The sequence below is a fragment of the Pteronotus mesoamericanus genome, unplaced genomic scaffold (assembly GCF_021234165.1).
Source record: "Pteronotus mesoamericanus isolate MK-2021 breed Mesoamerican mustached bat unplaced genomic scaffold, CSHL_Meso_final contig_130, whole genome shotgun sequence".
Lineage (NCBI taxonomy): Eukaryota > Metazoa > Chordata > Mammalia > Chiroptera > Mormoopidae > Pteronotus > Pteronotus mesoamericanus.
The window spans coordinates 2,886,066-2,913,885 of record NW_026555060.1 but is presented as its reverse complement, the minus strand read 5'-3'; the positions used below and the strand labels follow the sequence as shown (position 1 = coordinate 2,913,885).

General features: G+C 35.9%; 1 protein-coding gene across 1 annotated transcript; it reads right to left on the bottom strand.

The window, feature by feature from the left end:
* Positions 1-48: 48 nt before the first annotated feature.
* AFM (afamin) lies at positions 49-22,289 on the bottom strand. Its single transcript, XM_054589817.1, has 15 exons — positions 22,181-22,289; positions 19,271-19,319; positions 18,822-18,954; positions 17,916-18,127; positions 16,965-17,097; positions 16,270-16,367; positions 15,409-15,538; positions 13,097-13,311; positions 8,311-8,443; positions 5,993-6,090; positions 4,245-4,377; positions 3,208-3,431; positions 2,257-2,389; positions 952-1,013; positions 49-283 (listed from the first exon to the last, which is right to left on the bottom strand). Exons 1-14 carry the CDS (start codon positions 22,266-22,268, stop codon positions 978-980), a joined length of 1,815 nt encoding a protein of 604 aa, XP_054445792.1. The 5' UTR covers positions 22,269-22,289; the 3' UTR covers positions 49-283; positions 952-977.
* Between the last annotated feature and the right edge of the window lie 5,531 nt (positions 22,290-27,820).

Sequence of the window (27,820 nt, the reverse complement as noted above, 5' to 3'; positions counted from 1 at the left end):
ATTGCTATTTGGAGTCCTGCCTTCCATGGAGTAATTTAGCCAGTGAGCAAGAGATGCTGATGGCCTAAATAAATCTTGGTTGTTTAATTTTGTTATCAGTTTGACACATAAAATCAGTCTTTGAGAATTAGCTTTATAATTTTGTTGTTTATTGCTTGCTGCAATAACAGGATTTCAGGTGAAGTTGCCAGCGGACTCTTTACTGTGTTCATCTCAGAAAATGAAATTCACCACAGGACAGCTGGAAGTAGGTAAGTTGGTCTTTTTCTTTATTCTCCACAACCTGGGAAGAAAAAAATAGTATCTCATGTAGCAAAAGAATGGGAAATGTTATAGCTTGGGTGGTATAGCTTTCATGTTTATAAAAAATAGTTTGGCCTCTTGTAAGTATGAACCTACTCTCTGTGGTGATCCAGGACCCTCTTCCCAGGCATTGAACATCATTGCTATATTTACACAATGTTTTGTTCCTAAAGTATGTGCATGATTCTTACCTAAACTGCAGAAGAAAGGGCATCCTTTGTATTTCTTTTTGAAATCGCAAACATTGCTTTTTGTTTATGGAGATGCTGCAGCAAAGCTCCTGGAACAGGTTTACTGAGGCCTGTCTGTCATCCCAACCCTTCCTCTGTCCACATTCAGACATTCGATTGCTTCCCCTTCCTGGTTCCGAGAGCTGGGTGCAATAGCAGAGAGGCAGAGCAGTGCGCGTCTTTAGGCGATTTAGAAAACTGCTTGAGCAGTAAGAGGTACCGGCTGAAAAGCAGCAGTGCCAGCCCATAGGGAGTGGTAGAGGCCCAGAAAAACGTTACACGGCCATTATCGGGGTCTGTTAGGTACAGGACATGTGGGATGAACTAGAACTAGGCATTGAAGCGTGAGGGGGGAAAAGCCAGGGCAACCAAGAAACTACAAATATATTTGGCATTTGATTGAGATAGAAAGTATTACCTTTGGTGGTTTTTACTTTATGTTTTTCAAGAAGCCTGGCTTTTGGCTGCCAGTTCTGGACCCTGAGATGGAAACATTTAATTAATAAATAAATAAGTAAATAAATAAATAAATAAATAAATAAAAACATACAGGAATTAAAATTTAAGACATTATTTAAATTTAGAGCTGCATGTTGCCTTGACCTTTGGAAAGAAAAATTAAACTACTCACATATTGTACAGGGAGACTGGGAACACTCTTTCTTCAAGTGAACCTGAGTTCAGACACCCTAAGCCTTTTAGGAACTGCCAATGAATTCATCCTTCCCTTTACACAGCCTGAGGGACACAGTCATTCAGGTAGATGGTAGATATTGATTAATGCCTCTAATTACATTAAACATATTTTTAAAAAACTAATGATTTGTTCCAAAAAATAATTCTCACAGACTAAGCACTCAGTTGGAAAATAGAGGGGTCTCAACCAGGATGAAAACCATGTGTGAGTGTGCATGCATGTGAGTGTGCATGAAGTATCGTGTGTGCACAGAGTACATATGTGTGCACAATTGTGAGGGAATCTGGAGTAGAGTGGGTGTTGCTCGGAACAAAGATGTGAGCAAGGATGTTGGAAAATGGTGAAGAGGAGCTTTGAAGGAGCCATCCACTGGGGCTGGCGTTCATGGGTACCCGAGGGTCCTGGAACACTACAGTGTGTGTCACTGACTCCAGTCACTGGAGTGAGAACATGCAGGACACATGTCCTTTCTTCCCTTGTCCTCTCTCTACCCTGACCTGCCGCTTCTTCACTTCGCATATAAATACCATATTCTCAACTTAGGGACACTGGGACAAGGCCCAGGAAGGTGAGACAGCTCCCCAGTCACCCTCTAAGAGGCTTCACATACTAATGCCCTTCCTTTTTCTCTTCCTTTGCTGCTGGTTAATTTCCTTCCCAAGTCAGTTTGACTATGTTATATTAAGATAATAGGTGATTCAAAATAGAAAAAGACCAGTGGTATAATTCAGGAAAAATGATCACCATTCTCATCCTCAGATAGTGAACTGAGGTTCAATTTAAGTTAATGGCCAGGACTGGTGGCATCAGAACCCAGGTTTTCCTGATGTCTTTTCTTACATCATGTTGTCACCAAGGACACGGCACCAAAACCTTATCAGAGACAGGCTGCATATTAGCTTTTGGCCACTGTGCTCTCAAACATTGGCCTCAGAGACATTGCAGGGAAGAAGCAGGATCTTCTTAGGTTGTATTTGATTTGACCAGAAATACCTGTAGAATTTCAGTGGAAAAGAATATAAGTACCTCTTTATTAAAGCACGCTTCAGGCCCCTCTGCTTTGCAGCATTTGTCCACTAGATTAGTGAAATCTGTAAGCAATGACCGCAGCGTCTCATCTGTAAGGCCAGGTTTTAGCTTCACTAAGTTAACAAGAAACCTGTGACCCAAAGATGTCAGTTAGAATTAATTAAAGATTTCTTTCTTAAGCTCTTTTTCTCCAAAATGCTTGTTACAGTATCATGTACCTCGAGGGGAGAGGGTCTCTATTTGGGACGGTTAAAATAAAAAGTTAAAATATTCCACTTTTGAAAGGGTCTGCTGGAATTTTCCTATTAAACTTATGGGATGGATTTCCATGGTAATATTCTGTATAGATTTATGTAGCAACAGACAAGATGGTATAAAAATATGAACATATATTAGGTCTTCGTTATCACACTATTGTAGAAAATGTGACTACATTTGACCTGTCTCAAAAATTTATTTCCATTCCACTTGATACAGACATTACCTAAAACTAAAAAATAGGTCTTATTTCTTGACATTTATAGTATTATCTAAGAAAATAAAAATAAAATTCCTGTCTCTTTGGGGCCCCTCCTTTTTTCAAACACTAAGTGAGATTTTCAGGGCAAGCATCTAAGATATTCTCTCAAGAAAATCTGATTTATTATAATCCTACCTATGAGCCTTTCTGCTGGCTAACCTAGTTCACCTTTTCAAATCACAGTCTACTGGACACTCCATGTCCTTAGCAAAGGAAAAGCCTAGCTAGGTTTTGACGGTATAAACAAGCCAATCAATATGCTCTGGTATTTTTTGATGCTTTTTAATTAGAGAGATAGGACAATTTGATGGAGGAAACATGATTGTGACACCAAAATCACACATCCATTACCATAAACCATCTCATCAATACATAGTGTGTCTTCAAGCTAAATAAAAAGATGAATGGAAGAGAATGCTGGTACCTACCTGTCTTTCCTTCTCTGGAGCTCCTCATTATGAGCCTGGCACAGGTTTGTGTCAATGGTAAGTAAACCTTGGGAGGCGGATGGAGGCACATACATATTATCAGCTTCCAAGGCCTCAAAGCAGGGCCTTCGGAAAGCAAAGTTGGTTTTGCAACAGTGATCCACAGCAGGGTTGATGTTTCGATTTTCGTTTACTCCACATATCTCTCCAACAACTAAATCCACCTGTACCAATGAAAGTTGGAACTCAGATAGGATTTCAAAACTGGAATGGAGCTTCGAAATAGGGTTAAATTGTTCTAAGTTCACTGCTAACTTCACTCAGAAAAAAAAACCATGCACTCATAACGCAGCACTATGTACAAAGAAAAGTAGAAGCTGCCATCCCAAATGGCATTACACAAAACAAAATTGCAAGCTTTAGCAATTTTAATGCCTGGAGATCAATTTCTTGTCTTGTCAAGTTCTTGTCAATGAAGAAAGGAAGACAGATAATTTGTGTACCATATACACAAATTTTAATTGTTCACTGCAAACAGCTAAATCAAAGTGACAGCCAAGCACTATGGCCCTTAGACTTATTCCTTTCCTGGGATATCTCCTGGGGCACTGCTCACCCCAGCTCTAAAGAAATACAGTCAACTTGCATTTGTGGGTGGGCGGTAGGGTGGGGGGTGAGGGGAAGCAGCAACTCCCTTACTGACCTGGTGGGGCAGGAGGGACAATTTGTAATGTTACTTAAAATTATCAAGTTTCCCATATTACTCTGAAACATTATTATGATTCCTAAAACATTTACCCTAACAAATTACTTCTAATATGAATAAGAATAAAAAAGAATGGTGATTTGGAGAATCCCAAGAAAATATTTAAGACATTCTCTTTTGCTCATTAAGGTTTTGATTCAGTGAGCCAAAAAGAAAACTTGACATTCCTTGCTTAACAGTACTGAAAGCAATGAAGGGAGGAAGACAGATAATTGCTATACAGCAATAAGGAAATACACATATCATAGTCAGGTGCATGGTCCATGCTCACCAAATTATCAACACAGGCAAACTCTTCACTCAGTGTGCAGCAGGTGGTCAAAGCTGTCACCATTTCCTCACCAAGAAAGGTCAGTTCATCAGTGGAGAGCTGAGGAGCTATCTTTGTGAATTTGATAAGGTAGCTGAAAGGACATTTGTCAGTTCGGTTCTGAATGAAGGAGATACCCATTTCCCCTTGTCTAGCTACATGAAACCCTAACCCTCCAAGGCTACAAACAATGAATGTAAGCACAATGTGAACCTCAGCTCTCTCATAAAAAGGGAGAGAACTCTCTCTTTGCTCCCTGTTTTCCTGCACCTTGCCTCCTAGATCTCAGTATTTTGGCTTCTCTCTAATTTCATAGTGACTTCAAAAAATCTCAGATTTGCCCGTCCTGTTTTAACTGTGAGATTAGGAGCTCCTTGGCAGCAAATACATTGGCTAGTATGTAAAATTCTGCTTGAAATAGGTAAAAAATATTTTAAAGAAAAAATTTAATAAATATTTGTTGGAAAAAGATAATCTGAAATGAAGGAAACTAAGATCTTTAATAGGCTGAGCGACTGCAAAGCAAACAGCCAGATTGCAAACGTAATGAAATCATATTTTGTATTTTTAAATTTTTGTACAGCTCTATTAGCAATTTTATTTTTCCTTATTAAAACATTTTATTTTGTATTAGTTTTTAATTTTCATTCTATTACAGTTGTCCCAATTTTTCCCCCTTAGCCTTCCTTCTCCCATCCCACCCCCCGCTCCCACAGTCAATCCCCACTCTGTTGTCCATGTCCACGGGTCATTCATACATGTTCTTTTTCTAGTCCTTTCCCCTTCTTTCCCATTATCCCCCTCCCCTCTGGTCACTTTCAGTCTCTTCCATGTTTTCATGCCTGAGGTTCTATTTTATTCATTAGTTTATTTTGTTCATTAGATTCCTCTTAAAAGTGAGATCATATGGTATTTTTCTTTCACCATCTGGCTTCATTCCTTATTTTTCTTATGCATCCCTGTATTCATAGCGGTACTATTTACAATAGTCAAGTGCTGGAAACAGTGTAAGTGCCCAGCAGTAAATGAGTGGATCAAAAAACTGTGGTACATTTACACAATGGAGTACTATGCAGCAGAAAGAAAGAAGGAACTCCTACCTTTTATGACAACACGGATGGAACTGGAGAATATTATGCTAAGTGAAATCATACTTTTTAAATTGTGTTTTATTTCATTTTGATTTAAAGATGTTTGGTTTCAACATATGTTAGTATGGTAATTAATTAAGAAAATCTAGTATAAACTGCATATTATTCATGAATGCTCACTAAAAAATAAATATACAAGTGTTAAGCAAATCCAGAATTATTTTGATAAACTCAGTAAGATGGGCTTAAATCCTGGACAAACCTTCCTTTCCATGGGAAATTGTAACAACCTAAAGTTTGCTTCACCCCACCCCAACCCCAAATGAGGAAGAATCCAGAAATTCTAGGTTGAGAGTGAAGAAGGCAAGTCCAAACAAAAAATAAAACATTATAGAGTCAACTTGTCCAAGATCCTGTATTTCTTTCATTTCTATTCTCCTTCCTGTCAAAGGCTTAACGTGACAGCTCAATGTACATTCTTGACTTTTTTGGTTTTATTCTTTCCCTGCGTTTATGAATTCACCATAACTGAAAGACTGAGCTAAAATATTGACATGTGGTGGCTCTCTTTATTTCTTCCTGGTCAAAAGTGTTACCCTAATAGTACAGACAACTTACTGGTATTTCAGGTCATCCTTCCCCAAGTTCTGGAAAAGTTCACATTCTCGTTGTACTATCTGGAGGCTTTTCTCAGTTGTCTCATTGAATTTGTTTTCCTGAAAATAAGAACAATCATATTTATTAATATTTTATCCAAAATTTAATCATAAACTTCATGTTGACTTGTCAAAGAACTTCTTTATTTATACAATATTTTCAGACTATCATTACCATACATTACTCACTAAATTGAGGGTAGTTTTCTTTTTATGTGTGTATCAAAATTTGAATTTTATCAATTATGGTTATAGTTAGATATGTTTTTTACTTAAATATGAAAGTTCACATTTTTCATCATTATTTTGTACTTTTTTTTTAGAGTTCCAGTTTACAAAGTACAAATTCAAATCTTATGGTGACAATGATTATACTCAATTCTCACCTTGAAGTGGCCAGAGCAGCTGTTGCCTCTGTTTTTACATAAAGGAAACTGGTTTTGTAAAGTAGTGACTTGCCTAGAATGACCCAGCTAGTAAGTATTGCTGCAGAATATTTTAAATATCAATTATCTTTATTTTAGACCTTCTTTTCATCATTTAGAATTGGAAATTAAAACTTCCAATAATTGTCTTCCAATATTTGACAAACTGTCTCTCATGAGACATAAAATTAGACACTTACTGAATGAACACCAGGTAGAAAACCACTCACCAGGGAATGGATGCTGTGGGACAAATTGTGTCTCCGTGGGGAAAAAAAACACACCAAACTATAGCAACATGATTAATTTAAAGATCAGAGAAAGACCTCCTCATTACAACAGTGGCAGAGCCCTGCCGAAACTCATGTCTTCTCACTTCATTGTTCAAATAAGAATGGATGTAAACTGCCTTTCACGGCTAGTGGAAGAAATTCTTTTAATAAATCAAAAGCAGCACATATCAAATGAATGAAAAATCAGAAATCATAAATAATTTCTATATTACATAGGGATCCATATAAATTGATATTAAAAACACCAATTACAATATGAAAATGGGTAACAGACATGAACAAATTATTTATAGAAAACATAACTACTATAGCTAAAGTTACATGAGAAAAGCTTACTTTCATTTAAAAAATCAAGTAAATATATGCTTAAAACGTGCTCACTGTTTTTTACATGTAAATCTAGCAAAGTTAATTTTCATGTGCCATGTTTGGTGAAGGTGAAAGTAAAATGAGCATTTGCAAGCATTGTTGTAGGACTATATGCTGGTAAAATCTTTCTGAAAATTAACTAGGCAATTGTGTTAATTTTTTTAAAGTCTATATTTTGACCTAATATTTTTCCTTGTAATAACCTACCTTAAAAATAACTAATAATAAAAGGGATTAGCCAAAGAACATATATGCATAACCCATAGACACAGACAACAGGATAGTGATCGCCAGAGGGAAAGGGGTTTAGGACCGGGTCGAGGCTGGCAAAGGAGGGGCTGGGGACATCTGTAACAGTGTCCACAATAAAAAAGAAATATAAATAAAGAATAAAAATAAACAAAAATGAGTGGAGAGATATTTCAGGGTCACTTATAAAGTTAAAAACAATTTAATTTAACATCCAGAAAGCTGAACACAATAGGAAAGCAGCTACATCAATTATTATAATGGGACACTACTATTTAAAATAAAGTACATTTTGATGTCCATTTAATAACATAAAGTTTTTTATGACACTAAATAAAAATGTGTCCAAAAATTCCTTAAGAACTAATATTCCAGTCTTATTTTTAAACGCACCCATATACAGGGTGGGGCAGAAGTAGATTTACAGTTGTGAGCACACAAAATATGGAGCTTATTCTTGTATTTTTATCTATATAAACAACTGTAAACCTACTTTTTCCCCATCCTGTATATGCATATTTTTATTAAAGAGATTAAAGAAAATGTTAATTATAGCTATTTCTTGGTGACAGAATCAGAAAATTTTTATTTTTTTCTTTGTAACTTTTGGCACTTTCCTAATCATCTTTAATAATCATGTATTACTTTTACAGCCATAAAAATATCTAGTACGGCTCAATAAAATACAGAGTACATAAATAAAAATATAAACATAAAATATTTAATGAGAAGAGTTTTTTGCATCAACAACACAGAATTAGTAGTTCAAAACTTAATGCATAACTCAAACTAATGATTTTGGTCTTCCCAGTGGTCAGCTTGCACTGAATTTAAAGTAAACTCAGGTTGGCCAATCACATTTTCTACCCCTTAGACTAAAGTAAAACTTTCATATCACTTTTTAAGTATTTGTTGTTTTGATTTGTTTGTTTGATGGAACCTACCGCATTACTGTAGCAGTCTGGAGGGTTTTCTGCATTGCAACACTCTTTCAGAAGGTCATCGTACACGCTAGCAATTCTTAAGAGCTGTGGTGTAGACAGTTCTGGATGTCTCCTTGAGCGTTCATAAAGAAACCTGTGAGGGGTAAAATATTGTGTATATTAGAATTTAGAGAAAGCAAAACACGAAATCCTGCTGTCTTTTAGTGTAGTCAGATCTAATACTGAATCTGCTCTCAGATGGTGTTCCTCTTCAGTGTGGCCAGGGAGTGACTTCACAAGGGCATTTTGACTATCAGCAATCATTTTACCTAGATTCACTCTCTCTCTCTCTCTTTGTTGTTGTTTCTGAAAGTTTATTTTTTTCCATTACCATTTAGTCCCCTTATACTCCCCTGTCCCCCGACAACCACCACAATGTGGTCCATGAGTCTTTTTTCCTTTTTGCTCAATCCCTTCACCCTCTACACTCCACTCTTAGCTGTCACCCTGCTCTCTATGAGTCTGCCCCCATTTTCCTTGTTAGTTAAGTTTGTTCATTAGATCCCACATGAGAGTGATATCATATGGTATTTATATTTCTATGACTGGCTTATTTCACTTAGCATAATGTTCTTTAGGTCCATCCATACAGTCACAATGGGTAAAACTTCCTTTTTCTTTTTTAACTTTCTAATTTTTATGGCCAAGTGGTATTCCATAATGTAATGTCCCATAGTTGTTTTATCCACTCATCTATTAATGGACACTTGGGCTGCTTCCTATCTTAGCGGTTGTAAATAACGCTGCAATGAACATAGAGGTGCTTGTGTTCTTTTGAATTAGTGTTTTGGGTTTCTTCGGATATATTCCCAGAAGTGGGATGGCTGGATCAAAAAGCAGATCCATTTTTGATTTTTTGAGTGATCTCCGTACTGCTTCCCACAGTAGCTGCACCAGTCTGCATTCCCACCAACAGTGCAAAAGGGTTCCCCTTTCTCCACATCCTTGTCAACACTTGTTGTGTGTTGATTTATTGATGACAAACACTCTAACATTGAAGTATGATGTCATATGTCACTGTGGTTTTAATTTGTGTTTAGCTGATGATTAGTGATGTTGGGCATCTTTTCATATGTCTATTGGCCTCTTTGGAGAAGTGTCTATTCGAGTCCTTTGCCCATTTTTTAACTGGGTCATTTGATTTTTGTTTTGTTTTGTTTTGGTTTGGTTTGGTTTTTGGTGTTGAGTTTTGTTAGTTCTTCATAAATTTTGCATATTAACCTGTTCTCTCATTCTATGGGTTTTTGATTTTGTTGATGGTTTCCTTCGCTGTGCAAAAACTTTTTAGTTTGATGTAGTCCCATTTGTTTATTTTTTCTTTTGTTTCCCTTGCTCGGGCAGATATATCCGTAAAACATTGCTATGAGCAATGTCCAAGATTTTGCTGCCTATGTTTTCTTCTATGATTTTTATGGCTTTGGGTCTAACATTTAAGTTTAAATTATGTTTTAAACTAACAATGCTTTTACTTAGAGGATAGAATTGTTAGGCTTAATTAGAATTAACTATTCTGTTTTGGCAGTAAAGGATTTTTCAGGCTGATGGAGCAGTAACTTGAGTTGGACCAGCTGTAACTGGTGTCTTTATAATATGAAATGGCCCTTCTAGACACAGAGTTATTAGACTGAATGCTTGATTAAAAAATTTTTTTGCAGTTTTATATTATTCCATTTTAAATATGTTTATTAATTTTATGTTTTAAATTTACTTGATCCCCCTTATCTCCCCTCCCACCTGTAATCACCAAACTGTTGTCTGTGTTCATGAGGCCTTTTTCCTTTTTGCCTGATCCCTCCACCCTCTAAACAGCCCCCCCAAGAGAACTACCAGCCTGCTCTCTACCTATCAGTCTGTCTCTGTTCTGCTTGCTAGTTCCGTTCATTTTGAATTAATTATTAAGACAGTTTAATCCATAAGCATCAAAATTAGTATATCATACCACCAATACTTTAGAAAATACATATCGAGTATAGTTCTGCTGGAAAATGCGTTCAGACTTTCAACTTGAGATGATGAAAATAGGACTTTCTCCTCACTCCCAGTGCTGCCTTGGTGAGAGACTGTGAAGCAGCCTTTGTCCATCACTTCATCCTGACACTTCTCAAATATGGGAGTCGTCAGCCCTGCAGCTCTAAATTATTGGCAGTGGTTTCCATGGCCTCGGTGAGAGGCCCCAAGGGTCTAGGTGGTGTGATCTGGGGAGAAAGTGGGAAAGGGAAAGCAAAGATCCTAGCACTTAGCAAGCCCTTAGTAGGTACTAGGCACTGAATCAGCCTTTGGTTGACAGAAATAAGATATGCTTTCTGGCCTCTTTAAACACTTTCTCACTTGCATTTACTGAGTCTTCAAGATAAGTACTATTTTATAGCTGAGGAAACTAAATCTCTGACCAGTTAAGCACCTTGCTGTTAAAGGAAGTATAGAATTTGAACTTAGGTTCCATGTGATGCCTACTTCATTCTTTTTTAAACTATACAACTCTCTTCTCAAGAGAGGAGTATCTTCTCTAAATATCTTGGCTGCACATTTACAACCTTCTTCATAATAGAATCTTATCCATTTAAGATAAATTAAAATGGTCTTCCATGTTTTGTGAGAGCAATACTTCACAAGAATTTTTGAAGTCTGGGAACTCTTTTTAATCTGTTTTGCAGCCTTTAATATCTTAATCAATCTTGGTTTTGCTGACCTTGTCTCTCCTACTTCCTTATCTGCCTTCTCAGTCCCACTTGTGGGATATATTCCTACTTACAAAATCAGGGATGGGTAGTCTTCAGAGAATGAAGAGCTGTTCTTAATATCTGAACTAAGCCATGGACCTTTCTCCAAGAATAAAATTACACCTAAAAACATGCCACCAAAATGTTACAATCAAAAACCTCTGGAAGCCTACCCTTGCTTGCTAGATCCATTGAAGTCCTGTGTCAAACATTCACATCCAGAAAGACTGCACCTTAAAACTGTTTCATTGTTTGCTCTATCATTTCTCCCCCCATTTGAAATACTACCTATGTTGTAATGATGATGATGATGATGAAGATGATGATGATAAAGATGGCTTTCATTTAGTAGGCACATGTGCCAGTCTCAAGTGAAATGCATTACATCTGTCAATTGGTTTACTTTAATTTGACTTTGTGCCGTGCTGTGTAAGAAACAATAGATCACAGCGGTTGTAAGAACAGCAGTCTGGAGTCAGGCTGCTTCCATCTGAACCCTGGCTCTACCACACGTGTATTAGCTATGTCACTTTGGAGCAAGTTGCTTAACCTCTGTGCTTCAGTTTTCTTTCTTGTAAAATGAGAATAATAAAAGTGTTCTAACCTCAGAGAGTTGTTTTGAAAATTAAGTTTGTTAGTAGGTAAGAAGCACTTAAAGTTTGGCAAACATTGAATAACCTTATCTTTATTTAGCCCAGGCCTCTTTCCCGAGCTTTAGGTTTTCATATAAAATTGTCTTGTTCCAGTCCCAGCTAGTTATTCTACAGGGATCCCAAAGTCCATATGCATATATCCAAACATACTCTCTTATCCCCAAAACCTGCTTCTTTACCAATGCTTCCCATTACATTGAATCTGAAAACTACTTAATTACTAAACTACTTAATTACTAAATTAAAACTACCTAATTACTAAAATTACTCAACTACCTAAGCCCCAAACTGGGATTCATTCCAGATGAAGTTTCTAAAAAACAAAAGTGATTTTGCCCTTCTTTATTCTTTATTGAAAACCTCTCAGTGGCATCTTGTTACTTAGCATGCCTGCATGATCTGATCTGTTTTTACCTCTGACTGCCCTGTTTCTCACTACAGATACCCTCCTCATAACCACACATGCACCAAGTGGATTTGTACTTCGATACACACTCCTCCCCCTCTGTCTAGATTACCAAAATTTCCTCAAGAACTTCTGCCTAATAAAACCTTTCCTGGGACCCCAGGTAGAATTGCCCACTTCCTCCTCTGCCCTCATATTACTTAGAATATAGTGTTATAAGAAATAAAAGAACATTTCTTGCACTCACTTATACGTCTGTTTTTTCCCCACATTATACCTCTTATTGGTGAAAGCTTACTGGGGACAGGAACCCTGTCTGACCTACTAAAGTTACCGGATTATGCTATATTACCAATGAACTTTGAATGAATGAAAGAAGGAATGAATGAATGAATATTCCACAAATTTTATATTTGATTAATTAAAATACAGAGAAGTTAACTTGTCCCAGTGACTCAACCAGAACTCAAATCTTGTCCCTTTGATTCTAAGTCCACTAACAATCCCATGAGCAGCTTTGGGGTGGCATAGCATGGCAGTTAAGCTTGCCACTCCTTAGGCCTTAGAACTTGTTTGGTCAAATCCTTACTTTTTTGTTTACTTTATTTTTTTAAATGTGAACTTTGAGCAAATTACCTAGTTTCTCTCTACCTCAGTTTGTTCATCTGAAAAATTGGGGGAAATCATTTTTACATGACCTTGTAAAAATTGAAATAGATAATTTATATAAAGTATTTAGTCCATTGTCTGGTACATATCAAGTATTCAATAAGTGTTAGCCATCACTATAATAACAGAGTTGCATTTTCTGAAAATTGTGAAAATACTATAGTCTATAACCATGATTTTTTAAAATAATGTAATACCCAATGATTTAAATGATTCCCATTTCTTCCACCCAAATTAACCAAAACAAGTCAAATCATAAGTTTCTGTTTGCCTTATAAATTTCAAAATAGTTATATTACTTAGCCATGAAGATATCTTGGTCAGCATTTCGTTCTTCACACAGATTTTTATTTTCAGTAAATTTTGTTTCTCTTAGAGGTAAATCCTTTGGTCTGTCATCTTTATTTGAGTGAATTATGCACTCGCCACGTTCTGGTATTTTCTTTTCACAACACCCTTTAATTTTGCTGGAGATGGAATCTTGTTTTGAACAAATATGGCTCATAACTTTGCTCTGTACCAGGAATGAGAAATGAATTTATTTTGACAATTTTGTCATGGTTGGATTTTCCTTCATAATAGAAGGCAAAGCTAACCATAAGCATAGCATCTGAAATTGCTTCATTTTGACAGATAAAATTTATTTGTATTTTGTATAATTTAATACACATGAAATTTCATATTAAAACAAGTTTTATCATTCAAGATTTTAGGTGATATAACTATGAAAACAAGACTTTATTATAAATTCACATATATTGTTAAATATTAATCATTTAAATAATTTACTCTTACTTCTCTGATATATTGGCATTTTAAATTCTACGTGTTGCTTCTTTCCCATAAAAGTTTAACTGTTCATCAATGAGGGCCACCAAGACATGTTACTTTAATATCATTAATCCTAGATTTCTTCTCTTTTAGCCTGGAACTGCATTGCCAAGCCATAGTAGAAGCTCAATAAATATTTGATAAGTAAAAGAAAAAATGGTAAACAAATGAACCACTACAGCAACTACCAGATGAAGACTTCTGAAACATAAGCTGTCTTACTCATTGTTGTCATTTTCCAATGGATATTATTAATTTGAAGCCATTCAAATGATTAAATAATGTACAAAATGAAAACTCTTAGTCTATTCCTTCATCCCAATTCTGATCTCCACATAAAGTTGTGGGAATAAGATAGAAGCTGAAGTTCTCTTATTTACACAATAGTTGGATAATTTTTTAAACGCTGATCTGGCCCCTAGTTTCTTCTCTGGACTCTCCAGAATAAGACTGCACATTGTTCCTACTCTCTGTTCCAGCTTCACATGAACTGCACGGAGTTCCATCAAAACAGCAGGCTATTCCAGGCCTCTGTGACTTTGCTCAAGCTGCTCCTCCTGCCTAGAATTTTATTCTGGTGCATACAGAGGGTGAAGAATAGGATGAAGCTCTGGGTTGAGGTGAGAAGTGGAAGGGTGGTTGGCATCATGTTTTCAATTAACCACATTGAGCCCAGTCTTTGCAAACATACATATACACACTTCACTCAAGGCCATTACTGTTTTAGGCAACATATATCTTATTGTCTGGAATTCATTTCTATTTTTAATAAACTATAATTTAACTCCTCATATTTCTCTATAAAACATCAAAGAAGATACTAAGAATATAATATGATCCCTTTGTCTCAGCTCCAAATTTCATAGAAAAATCTTCCATTATACCTTAATTCAGTAAGTTATATTATAAAACTCACATCCCCATTAACCAAACAATACAAAAATAAATAGCTAGTGAGATTGCTTTTAGTTGGAGTATGCTTAGGAACAAAATAATTCTTGGGGACATCTGTTGTCCACTACCTAAAATAAAATATACATATCTCCATGTCCTAAAATTCAAGTTATTTAATTAACATATTCTTTCACTGTAAATATGAAAAAGTAAAACTAATTAAACATCACTACAAAAAAAGTATTATTTCAATTAAGAAGTTAGGAAACATTTAATGAAATTGGTTACCTTTTTGTACATAAACAACTTAAACTAGATCAATGGACTTACCAGCATACACTCTTAGAGAATAATTTTAAGGAATAGAGTAAGTTATTTTTAATGTATTTTTTTATTACCATTTACCCCCCCTTATTTTAAATTAATGTGTCCACTTATTCAGATAGACTATTTCTAAATAATCTGAGGAAACTCAGAGAAAGCAGCTCTTAAAAAGAAAGGTAACAAACCATTCTCTGGGCTTTACTATTGATTTCTAATACCTCCAAAAGAGAGTTTGCAACATTAAAAAATACTTTAATCTGTTCTATAAAAATGTTCACAAATCCTAAATTTATGAAGTTTTATGTCAAAGACATTTAGCCATATGAAATAGAACCTGCTGAGTAATCTAAAAACAATCCCATATATATAAAATCCCAAAGATTTATTTGTACTTATTTGTTAACATTTTACCTTTCACTATGTTTATGTTTATATTATTTTTTTAGCAATCTGTTAACATTCTTATTTCATTGCGGTAGAGTGGCCATGCATTCGTACAACTTCAGAATTAAAAAATGGCTGTCACAGCCACTATTTTTACTTGGTCTTAGAGAATATTTACCCTTCCGCGGATGCATTGCAGAGCATCCCCTTCACAACACCCATCGTACTTGGAGGAAACATCTTCTAGGAGGGAAGTAAGTTCCTCGAATTCAATCCTGGGGAATTTCTGACTAAGTATAACAGTGTATCTGGAAAGAGAATCGATAAACCACTAAGAAAACTTGAACAGCAAGCAAGACAAGAGAGAGTTAATTTGATGATGCAGTATAAGCAGCTGCAAAAAAGAATTGGCACCCTTGTTTTTTCACAGATGTCTTTATAAAAGGCCGTTTATGTACTGCTTAACCTGCACGATCACTTTGTGTGAGGAGGGGAAGGCCTGAGAGGTGTGCTCTCTTCCATAATTTTCATAGCACAGCACACCTGTAAGAACCACCACTTCCTGCTGCGAGCCCATGGTCAGCGTAGGTGATCCATCACAGACCTGTTTCCTGCTCATCGGTTTGAAATCTTAGAATTTTTCTCAAAAAATTACACTAGCACCATTACTAATTGACTAGGATGACCAAGTGAGATAAAAATTTATCCATATAGAGTTGTTTCTTAGTCATTAAAGTGGAAGATGGATATACATGACATATTAAAGCACTTGGAAGATTCAGTTCCCATTTGGAACTCCCAGACCAATTCAGATTCCCAGCGAACCAAAAAAATATCTTGGACGTAGCCTTCTTTCTCTCTGGCCTTTCCTCACCTCCCAAGTCTTTTGTCATCCCGCTATAAAAGTCCTGGTTCTGAGCTATCTACATAGACTCAGGAACTAGGGAGCGTATAAATAAAAAGTTATCAACAATTTAACAAAAATAGAACACAGACAAGAAAATACAAGGAAAGACAACATATGTATTATAAAACTCACATAGATTTTAAAACTTGTGGTCCAAATTTCACATATGCCCCACAGACATTTTTTTGAAAAGAAGACAATCCTTTTAAATATCGTATCACAGCTATTGCCTGAAAGAGAAAGAAAATTCTGTTGAAGCAAGGGCAAAATCCCTCTATTCTCTTATTTCTTAACTACATGTCAACCAAACTATTCCAAAGCTTGCTCATAAATTTAAAAAAATATATGGGATTTTTACTGTAAAAAATTTATGTATCAGAAAAAAAATACACATTTGTGGCACATTATAAAGATGGAGCCAGTCTTTCTGATAACAGAATTGCACTTGGTGGGAAGGCGAATCACGTAGCATGCTGTGAGCTTCTTCATCTTTACTGGGATGATTCCCTTTTATGGTTAGCTAAAAGAAGCCTGCCAAGGATAGAAGATAAAATGTCAAATTTTACCCTGAAAGTCACCAGGGTTTTCTTTCAATTTACAAAGAAGAAAAATCCAGAAGACAGATACCTTGGAAATGGGTGATTATCTTTGTGGGGTGTCAGGAAATAAGATTTTAGATAAGCAGCAGGTGGTCAATGGGTTGAAACCCAGTAAAAGTAAGAAGAGGGTGGTTATAAATGGTAAACAACTCTTTGCTATAATTTAATTTTCAATAAGGATCTCCTGTGACTCCTTATCCTTATCCATGAAATAAATGCAATACCCACCTTTGTTCGAAAGCAGTTAGCTTTGTCTTGTTCTTCACAACACGTTTTAGTCATCTCCTCAATAAGAGCAGTGACTCTTAGAAGTGTAGGTGCGAAAACAAAGGGGTTCCTTCTGGAAACTTCATAGATATAACTATAAAAGAAAAGAAGTAGAGAAGGAGGAACAAGAAAGAAGTAAAGGCATGGTAGACAAGAGAGGAAAAGATGGGAAAAGGTGAGGAGATCAGGTTATGAAAATAAAAGTACAAAGAAGGAAGATTTCCCATTAGGGAAACCTTCAGTATAAGGCAGCGTTGTTCAGTCACCAGGGGAAGTCTTTTGGAGACTTACCACTGAATTGCCAACTCTGAAGTGAGTGAAGATTGCAGTTCTAACCCTGAACACTGGGCTGTGGCTATTGTTCTTACCTTCCATGCTGCCAAATGGTCAGCTTCTCTCCCCTCCACGTTTAAAGAACAGCTACCTAGACACACCACCTCTGAGATTCCGGGATCATGCTCACTTATGTTCTTATGAACTTGTGATTTAGATTTCAGTGAGTACACCGGCTTCCAGAAAAAGTCTCTCCTTGTGCAATTACTGTGCTATTGAAAGCAGGTTTTTACTAAACATTTATTGACTTCAGGTTTACCCTCAGTAAAAGCTGCACCTTCTCTTTGGAAAAGCAGTATTTCCTCCACTAGCAGTTTGTCACCGTGCACACACTTCTCTGTTCTAGGGCTTCTCACATTAGAAAACACACATCGTTAATGAAAGGACCTTGAAAGCACGTTTCTTACCTTATTCATGTTTATATTCTCAATACTGAACACAGAACCTGACACACAATAAACAGTAAATGATTTAATTGCTCAATGAACACCACTATGTTCCTTTGAAATAGATATAAGATATTCTTTAGCCTAAGAATAATTCTTCAATTACATCATTTTTAATTAAAATGAAACTTACTTGCTTAGAAAAGATTCACTGTTATTTTTATAAGCTTGACATTTCACTTCAGGATCCAGCGTAGGGAGAGGTGGCAGAAATCCTACATCAGCTTTCTTATGACGGAAGAAACAGAGCCTTCTTTCATTGTCAACCTTACTGCAGCAGTGTGAAAAATTATGCTTTTGTGGCAGCCCCTCCATAGCACATATTGCTTCCAGTAAAACATGGTGCTGGACAACAGAGAAGTAAAAGACATTTTTCATTCATTGTAAAGTTTCTCAGCCTACTGAGTTGATACAATGATCAGTGAGAGTCACCTTTTGGGGAAAAGGTTGCTATTTTCCCAATATCAGCAGTGGAGCATCTTGACCCACACCCTTAACAACCATCTTATACTCCATAAAAGTTTCTCTCCCCTACCCTAAGACTCTTTAACCTCTTACTTTTTCTTTGCTGCTTATATTCCACTTGCATAACAGTTTTTTCCTCCTCTCCCAAGGTGATTAAGACAGAGTGTGAGTGTGTTGGTAAAGTATTTAGTAGTGGAGTTTAGTAATACTTTTCTAGAGATGCAGACGGTGACCCTATGTGGGAAAGTCCAAGAAAAGAGGGTACGATAGTAGAGTACATATCGAGAGAGGCAGCTAAGGAGAGCAGCTTTGTACTTTTGTGCACTTTCCCAGGTTTTTGGCTGTCCTGTGCCTGTATACATATGGCATGGACTACAAGCTCATGGTCAAGTTCCCTTGTGCATCATAATACAGAATTGCATCTCTCTTAGAAAACCACCTTATCCTAAATACCAAAGTCAGGTGAAATAAAACACGGGGCACAGAGTATCTCTCTCTAGATTTTCAAGCCAAAAATTTTCTTAGTGTTGACAAATAAGCTAGTTTGTTTAGGAAATGCGAAAAACTTACTTACAGGTACTTTTAAACACTGAGAGAGTGTCATGTTGGCCAAGCATTGATCCTTGTATTCCATCATGGTTTTTGCCAACATTTCTACTTCCTCGAAAGATGCCTCCTGAATATATTGAGCAAATGCAATGATGGTGCTGCAACAATCCACACAGAGTACATAATGGTTATCTGCAGAATTTCCATATATGCCCAATATATGCGGCAGATGTTCATAGGAACATCCACTTGTTGACTAGCCTCTGGAAATTATCCAAGTGTGAGGCTGTAAATAATACAACTTCTTGACAATTCAATGACCTCATCTGAATTTTATGATTAACAATATGTTTACTTTTTGATATGGTTTCTATTTAATTAAATTACTTTTGAGAAGCATTAACAGTTCTGTAATACATCAGATAAGATTAGGATAAACACCATCATCATCAAAAAGAATTAAGAGAAACTCACATATATCCAACATTCTCCTCTATAAATTTCTGGGTAGTACTAAAATCATCTGAAAAACAAAGATATTTAAGTTATTCTATATCCTGGTATTTAACACTTTTCTAATAAAATAACTATATAGTATACCTAAATTTATCAATACAAAGTATAAAATAGAGAACTAAGGTAGAAATAATTTTGTATAATTAACAAGAAGGAATAAAAGTCATATGAAACAAATATGGAATCTTAATCACAGCTCATTATGTACATAACATATTTATTTAATTGAATTGACTTGCATTAATCTCAAACTAAACAGACTTCAGTGTTGCCATTGACTGTTCCCCAGCCACAAATGTCAACAAACATTTCCATGTTAAGTATTTATCATGTTTGACTATAAAAGTAATAGTAGGAAGGTAAACTGATAGGTGATGTCACGTTACAGAAGAGCCAAACAAGAGCTGCCATGCATGTGGTAGTCAGTATAGTTTACAGTGCTAGCCAGACATATATTTAGGTGATCTCTGGACTAGTCTCAGATCATTGATTCCTTTCCAATGAGCATAATCCTAGCACATTTACATTGGTCCACATAGACTACTTTTGTGGAGTCCTTACCTTTGCAAAGTAGTGTGCTGTATGTTATAAGGCAATCAATGATGACCAAGACATCTCCTTTGGACCTCAGGTTCCTAGGTACACTCACAGTGCAAGTGACCCATGAAAATGATTATGTATAATCCAGTTTACAATGTATATGACAACATTGTGGTTAAATAATCAGACACTTTACAAAGTGTTCCCCCAATATTTCCAATACCCACCTAGCATCATGTATAATTATTACAATATTATTGACTATATTCCCTAGGGTATACTTTACATCCTCATGACTATTTTGTAACTAACAATTTGTACTTTTTGGTCCCATTATGCTGTACATCTAAAACTAATACAAAATAATATTGACTACAAATTATCATTGAAAAAAAATTTTAAAATGGGAATCTATTTGGAAAAATAGTGAAAGAAAATTTCCCTAATTTGGTGAAGAAAATAGACTTACAAGCCCAGGAAGCATGGAGAGTCCCAAACAAGATGGATGCAAAGAGGCCCACCTCAAGACACATAATAATTAAAATGCCAAAAGTTAAAGATAAAGAGATGGGTGGGGGGTATGGGAGAATGGATGAAAGTTGAGGGGATTAAGAAGTACAAATAAATAGTTACAAAATAGCCATGGGGGTGTAAAGTACAGTATAGGAAACGGAGTAGCCAAAGAACTTACACACATGATCCATGGACATGAACAAGGGTGGGGGCATTGCCTGAGGGCAAGGGAGGTGCTGGGTAGAGGGGGGGAAAGGGGGAAAAATCAGGACAACTGTAATAGTATAATCAAAATATAACTTTTAATAAAAGAAGTACATCTCAAAAAAGAGAAAAAGAAAAATGAAAAAATAAAATGTATATGACAGTCTAAAATAATGTGGGTAAGTATCTAACAGGAATGCTTTATGATCCCTGGGTGAAGAATTAGAAATAGATTATACAAGGAGCGGCACATGAGTTGAATCTGAAAAAATGTACAAGATTTCCACTAACAAAAAAAATAAGGAGGCCCATCTTTCTGTGTGGATAAAATGATGTAAGTAAAAGTACAAAGGCAAGAAATCCTAAGATGTTTTTAGGGAAGGTCAAATAGTCCACTTTGAAGAGAACATGGGTCATAAAGAAGGATTATGGAACCTAATATAAAAAGGACCTGGGTCCAGATTATGAGAGTCTTGCATACAAAGCTGGGAGTTCAGGCTTCAGTTGGAAGCCATAAAGAGCCATTGAAATGTTTATGTAAAATGATTATTTCTATGTGCCAAGAAATGTCAGCCAGGTAGTAGTTTATCTAATATGTTGGGATCTCCCGCAGTGCCTGATAAATAGAAAGTGACAGGTACTTTTTGTCAAATAGATGAATGGTAGACTGAATGGGTGGATGGGAAAAAGAAAGAAACTCATCAGACTTTTGCAATCGTCTTATTTAAAAACCAATGGGACATGTATTTTGAAAGGATAATGGCAATGTAAAGGAAAACATAGACGTAAAAGATAGAGACAGAAATAAATAGAATTTTTGAACAGGTTGTTACAAAGGGAAAAGAAGGAAAACTCAAGAATGACCACTCATGTTTGAGCCTTGTGACTGGGTTTCACAAGCAGGCACTGTGGAGGGTATCAAATTGAATAAGACACAGTCCTCATCTTTGGGGTCACTGTGACACTTACGGCACCTTTGTGCAAGTTACAAACAGGTGTTCTTTTCAGGTCAAAGGGATTACAAAGAGACACCTCCTCTGATCATATGAAGATAAAAATGCCCCCTTTTTGGTGGGAAGAAATATGAAATCACCTTTTCCTTCAGGCTGACACTGCCTTGGATAGACTTGTGGGCAAGGGGTGTACAGGCTTGGGAGATTTATAAACCGTACAGTTGGAGGAAGCAGGGTCCTACATGCCCTAAAGGTGTTTTCTACCCAGTTAAGAGGTATGTTGAACAACTTAAGGTTCCAGAAAAATCCCAACTCAAATTTATCATTCCACTGTAACTATGTACTCTACACATTTGCAAGAAATACAAGTATTTTCAAATCCAAATTATATCTCCCAGAAACACTTTCTATACTGGCATTAAGACTGGTGACCATTTTCTGGGTGTGGTAACTGTCTCTGTCTATAGATTAGGTAATGTGGCTACCAAAATACAAAGTCTGGGGTAGTTCAGGGTATCTGATCAGAATATATAAACTAGTAGGGATGTGGGGAAGAAAAAACAAGTGAAAAATTAAGTTGAAAGAATATAGGTTAAAATAATAGAAATTATCCCAACTTAGTCATTCCTTAGCTGATTTATACAAGTAAATTTCTTACCTACATCTTGAGGCTTTGTGGGCAAATTTAGGGATTCAGTCAAAAAGAACAAGAAAATAATAAATCCTGTAAGTTTTAACTGTTTCATTTCTTTAGAAATCACATTCACAAAGGAAAGTAATGTGATTGAGGAAAATCAGGTTTTTATATTATTCTTAGGCACTACTAGTAAAAATGTAACCTGTTTAACCTATTTCTCACATACCTCATATTTGATTGTTATTTGATCACACTGCAGTCGTCTTGTTAATTATTAACTAAGAAAAAATTATCTCTGTGTTTCACTGAAAAAATCTATTGGTTAGGAAAAAAAAAAGTCCACAGGTTAAGTATGCACAGTACTTAATCAAATAGACAACTGAAAAAATATCTTGAAATACTGCAAATGCTAAGAGAAAAAGAACTAAAATAAATAATTTACCAAAGAGAAAACACAACTAGAAAGATGTTAAATTTTGCTAGTAACCAAAGCAAGTTTAATTTAAAAGTAAAACATTTCTATACCTGATAGAACTATGAAAAAAAAACAATTAAGATATCATATTCTTGTAAACAAATAGCAAAACAGGTACCCATATAGCCAAAGCTTTTGGAAAACAAGTATATAATAAGGATCAGTACTGTTATCTAAACCAATCACCCAAGTTTTTTAATCTATATTTAGAACATGATCTTAACTGTGAAAATATTTTTAAGTACATATTTTTTTTTAACAAACACTAATAAATCGGGTGTTAATGACAAGAGTAACAGTGCAGGCAACTGGGTGCAGTCTTACTGGGAACTTCCAGAGGAGTGGAAGAGTTCCTAGAATCGCCCTGCCAGAGAACCAGGGAGCTGGGGCACCTACCCACTGACTGAGCAAGAATAATCATGGAAACCCTAAGAAGAAAAGGACTAGGGTGAGGGGTAGTGTAAAGCCGCACTACTGGACAGTCAAGCAAATTCTAAAACATTATAATAATTATAATTATATTGGCACTGGCAATCAAGAGAGAGAAATACAATTTAAAAATGTAAAATTATATTCAAATGTCTATACGTACACAAAAATGATTGCAAATAGACCGAAGATCCAAAAGTAAAAAGAAAAAAACCCATAAAAATACTAAAAGAAATACAAATAATTTGGAGAAAATTACTTAAACTATGATGCAAAAGCTAGAAAAAGAAATAAGTTCAACTACATAAAATTTTTTTCTAAGACTTTACATGAAAAAATACTATAGGCAAAGTCAAAAACCAAGAGGAAAAACTGAGAAAAGATAGCTGCAATCTGCATTATAATATACAAAGAGCTCCTGGAAACTGGAGGGAAAAAGAAAAAGACCAACAATCTGATAAAAATGGTACAATGATAAAAGCAGATAGTACACAAGAAGAAGAAAACGAATGGGCCTTAACCATGAAGAGAGATGTTTATAAAAAGAAAAATGCAAATCTAAACAACACCCCAATATCATTTCTCACCTATGTAATTGGTAAAAATCTGAAAGTTTGGTGATATATTTTGAGGATAAAACTGTTGGGAAGTAGGTATTCTCATCCATTGATTTGAATGCAAAATGGCAATGCAATAGCTATAAGAGAAAATTTGGCAATGTCTAAAAAAATGTATGCATTTGTCCTTTGAGCTGAAAAAATTTCCAATAAGTACATATATTAAAATACACTGCCACTGTTGCTAAATACCTAAAGTACTACATTATTCATTGTGGCATTATTTGCCATAGAAAATGGCAAATAATCCAAATGTCCATCAGTAGAAAGTTGGTTAATAAACTATAGCATATCCACACAAACAAATTCTATGAAGCTGATTTCTTAAAAAACTTAGGAAAAAACTTATGCATAATATTGAGTGATTGTCAAGATTATATTTTTAAGTGAAGAAATCAAGGTATAGAACAACATTTGTAATATGTGTAATAAAGATAGAATGGTATAATAGGAACATATTTACATACATATTTGCTTCATGTCACCTCTCTCACTCCTAATACTGGTAATTTGTCTTTTCTCTCTTTTCCATTGATAAATCTGGTTAGAGGTTTATCAAAATTATTAATCTCAAAGAACAAGCATTTGGTTTCATTGATTTTTATCGATTGCTTTTCCTGTTTTCTATTTTATTAATTTCTACTTTTATATTTATTATTTCCTTTCATATGCTTACTTTCTTTTATTTTTTCTTTTTTATTTCTTCCTTTTACTTTTAAGTTTCTTAAGGTTGAAGCTGAGTTCATTAGTTTGAGATTTTCCTTGTTTTGGTGGCATCCCACAAATTCTGATATGTTGTATTTTCATTTTCATGAAATGAGTGATTTAGTTCATGAACATTCTGGGATATTCAGGGACACCACTATTATTTATTACCAATTTAATTCCATGCTATCAAGCAATTCTCTAGAATCTCACATAACTCTCTTTGAGGGAGACAAATTCCTTATATGGTGATTCTCAATTGGGGTGGGGTGTGAAGGGACAGGGGAAAATTCGGAAGAGTTAACCCCTAAGAGTGGCTGCTCTGTGCTCACTTTTTTTGAACTGTTTGTCACATCCACAGCATTGTTTAGTTTACCAATATTAGGAATGAGAGGTGACATCCCCATAGATATTAAAATATTGAAAACTATTTTGCCAATAAATTTTATGACTTATATGAAATGGGTAAATGCCTTGAAAGATAGACACTACCAAAGCTCACTCCAGAAAAATATAGATAATGTAATCCTGCTGACACCAGGAAATCTAGGCCGCTGCTTCTGATTTATGTGTCACAGTGGCAATGGATCCAGTGATGGTCTTCTTTGCAATTTAGTGTATAGGCAAGAGCACAGGTTACATTCTATCCCCCACCACCTTTTCATCCTCTTCAAGGCCAGTTATCTTAGATTGTCTCTCTCTCTCACACACACACTCACTCACTCCAGATCTTTAACTTTCTCATGGAGGAGAAACACGTTTCTCACATTTTCCTGTTAATTTTTAGACCCATGCTTCTTCCTCTCCCCAGTGTGCCTTTTAGAAGATGAAGCAGTGAAGGAAGACATCATCCAGTAGATGATAATGAGTAGAAGTGTGAGGAGATAAGGAGGTCAGCCCACACATATCTGAGGTCAGTTTTCCAAGAAAGAAGAATCACAAAGACAAAACTCTGAACAGGAAATTAATTGGTAACTTGAAAAACAGCAAGGAGGCCAGTAGCCTGAAAAAGGAGAAAGAGAAGAGGGCAGAAAGGGACCATCTTGTAGGGGCATTGTATAGACTTTGCACTTTACTCTGAGTTAGATGGGAAGCCACAGTGGGTTTTAAGTAAAAAAGTGGCATAGTTTGTGTGTGTGTGTGTGTGTGTGTGTGTGTGTGTGTGTGTGCTGATGTACTATTGAGTCAGGTCCAAGTCCTGGCGATCCTATGAATGAGTCATTCCACAATGTTCTGTCTTCAACAGCCTTGCTCAGTTCCAGTGGACTCATGCCTATGGCTGCCATTTTGGAGTCATCCATTTCATATTTGGTCTCCCTCTTTTCCTGTTGCCTTCTGTTTTTCCCAATATTGTTCTCTTTTCCTAAGAACCCTGCCTTGTCATGATGTGCTCGACGTAAGACAGCTTCAATTTTGCCATTTTTGCCTCCAAGGATGTTTCAGGTTTAATTTGCTCTAAGACCCAGTTGTCCATCTTTCCAGTGGGCCAGGGTATCTGTAAAGCTCCCGTCATCCCTCTTTACTGTCCAACTTTCACAGCCATACACAGTAATTGGGAATTTGAGGGTGTGGGTATCTTAGCCTTGTTATCTAATGAAACATCTTTACTCTTGGTAATCTTCCCTAGTTATTCTACTGTTGTCCCCTGAATCTCAAACTTATGAATTTTTATCTGTAGGTGTAATGTACCTAAATGTAAAGAATCACTTTAATTAGCATATTGAGACCAGACCTGGGGTGGGGCAAAGGTATTTGAAAGCAGATTAATTAAGAAGCTATTGAAATAATCCATGTGTGGTATGATTTTGGCTTGTATTATAAGTATTGAGAAAGAGTTAAATTCTCTATATACTTTGAAGATAGAGCCAACAGGCTTTGCTTGTAGATTAAATGTATGGGTGATATGGAAGAGAAGAACCATATAATTTTAAGGCTTGTGGCTTGAGAAACTAGAAGAATTGACAAAACAGATAGAAACACAAGTTTGGGAAGGGGAAGAATTCAGTTTGGAATGTGCTAAATTTGAATTCTTTCTGTATTATCAATATGGAGATGTGAAGAAGGAAGCCGACATATAAGTCTGAATATTAAGGAAGAAATCCGGGCTGGGGATATGAAGATGTACTATCAACATCTAGTTGGTATTACTGAACCAAGCCTAAATGAAATCACCTGGAGAGCAACTTTGGCTTTAGGAAAGGCTGCTCTGAGACACTCGAACATTTCGAGGTTCAAGAGTTGCAGAAATTGCAGCAAAGAAGACTGAAGAGATGCAGCCATAAGGTTGAAAAAAATCCAAAAGTGAAGTAGAAAAATGTTTCAGGGAAAGGGAGTAACCAATTGTGTCAGATTCTACTGGAACAGATTAAGTAAGCTAAAGACTGAGAAATGACTTGGATTTTACAGCATGGCAGTCACTTGTAACCTTGACTGGAGGTTCCCCTGAATCTTTATTTGCTTGCCTAACTTGTTATTTCAAAGAAGTTAAAACAATTTAAAATCACCAATTTACCGTTGTATTGATGTCATTTATCCTTGTGTTTCCAATGATTTTTTTTCTTTATGTATTTCACAGAAACATCATTTGGGTCATAAATTTTTCCAACAGTTTTACCTACATTGAACTTTCCTCTTAACAAAAAATTTGTTTTCCTGTTTAATGTTTTCATACTAAATTCTATTTTTATCTTATTGTGACCTCTAAATTAATACCTTTCAGAATTATAACAAAATCAGATGAAGTATACAGATTTTGCAACAGAATTGAAAGAAAAAAGTAAAGTCCAAAGCAATTGAGTTAGCACTGAAAGCTTATTACATTGCTCTGGAGCAATTGTTTTCTCCTGGAGGAGAGCCCAGAGTACGAATATAACTTTTAGATTTCTATTCAAAGTTAGTACAATGAAAGGTCTCCCTACTGCTAGATTGATCTTTTTTCACCATTTGCTTACCTTGGCCCTCTGCACTCTTTCCCCTACCTCTGCTCTCCACCCTCCATATCTTGTGGATATCTTTCTAAAAGTTAATTACTAATTAAACATCACTTTGGTTCTCTGTTACCTATAAGATATTGGCCAAACCCTTTGGAATAAAGCCCATGAGAATCTGGCTCAATCCTACAGAGCTTCCATATCTATACTCTTCCTGTTCACCCTGTTCTCCCCCAAACCATTTACCATGTTTGTCATAGGCTGTTTCACTCTTTCAAGAACTGGACATCTCTCTTACTTGAATCGATAAATGCCCACTCATCTCTAAGACTCTTTTTAAATGATGGTCTCTTTCAGTGTGAAACTTTCCCCAGTCTGCATTGGTCTCGCCCATCCTTTGATTCTCTCAACAGTTGGTCATCACGTCTATAATAGCCATAATCTTCTTGCATTGCTGTTAGCTGCTCCCTTCTCTACTAAAGCAACTGGAGGACAGTGGCTGCAC

What these genes read in the sequence shown, in the direction of transcription:
- AFM (XM_054589817.1), bottom strand. Translation starts at nt 22,268, where the DNA reads ATGAAACAGTTAAAACTTACAGGATTTATTATTTTCTTGTTCTTTTTG. An exon ending in TGCAATGCATCCGCGGAAGG is followed by an intron (nt 13,312 to 15,408) that starts GTAAATATTCTC and finishes TTCCTGGTACAG; the next exon opens with AGCAAAGTTATGAGCCATAT. An exon ending in CTCCAGAGAAGGAAAGACAG is followed by an intron (nt 2,390 to 3,207) that starts GTAGGTACCAGC and finishes TTTGGGTCACAG; the next exon opens with GTTTCTTGTTAACTTAGTGA.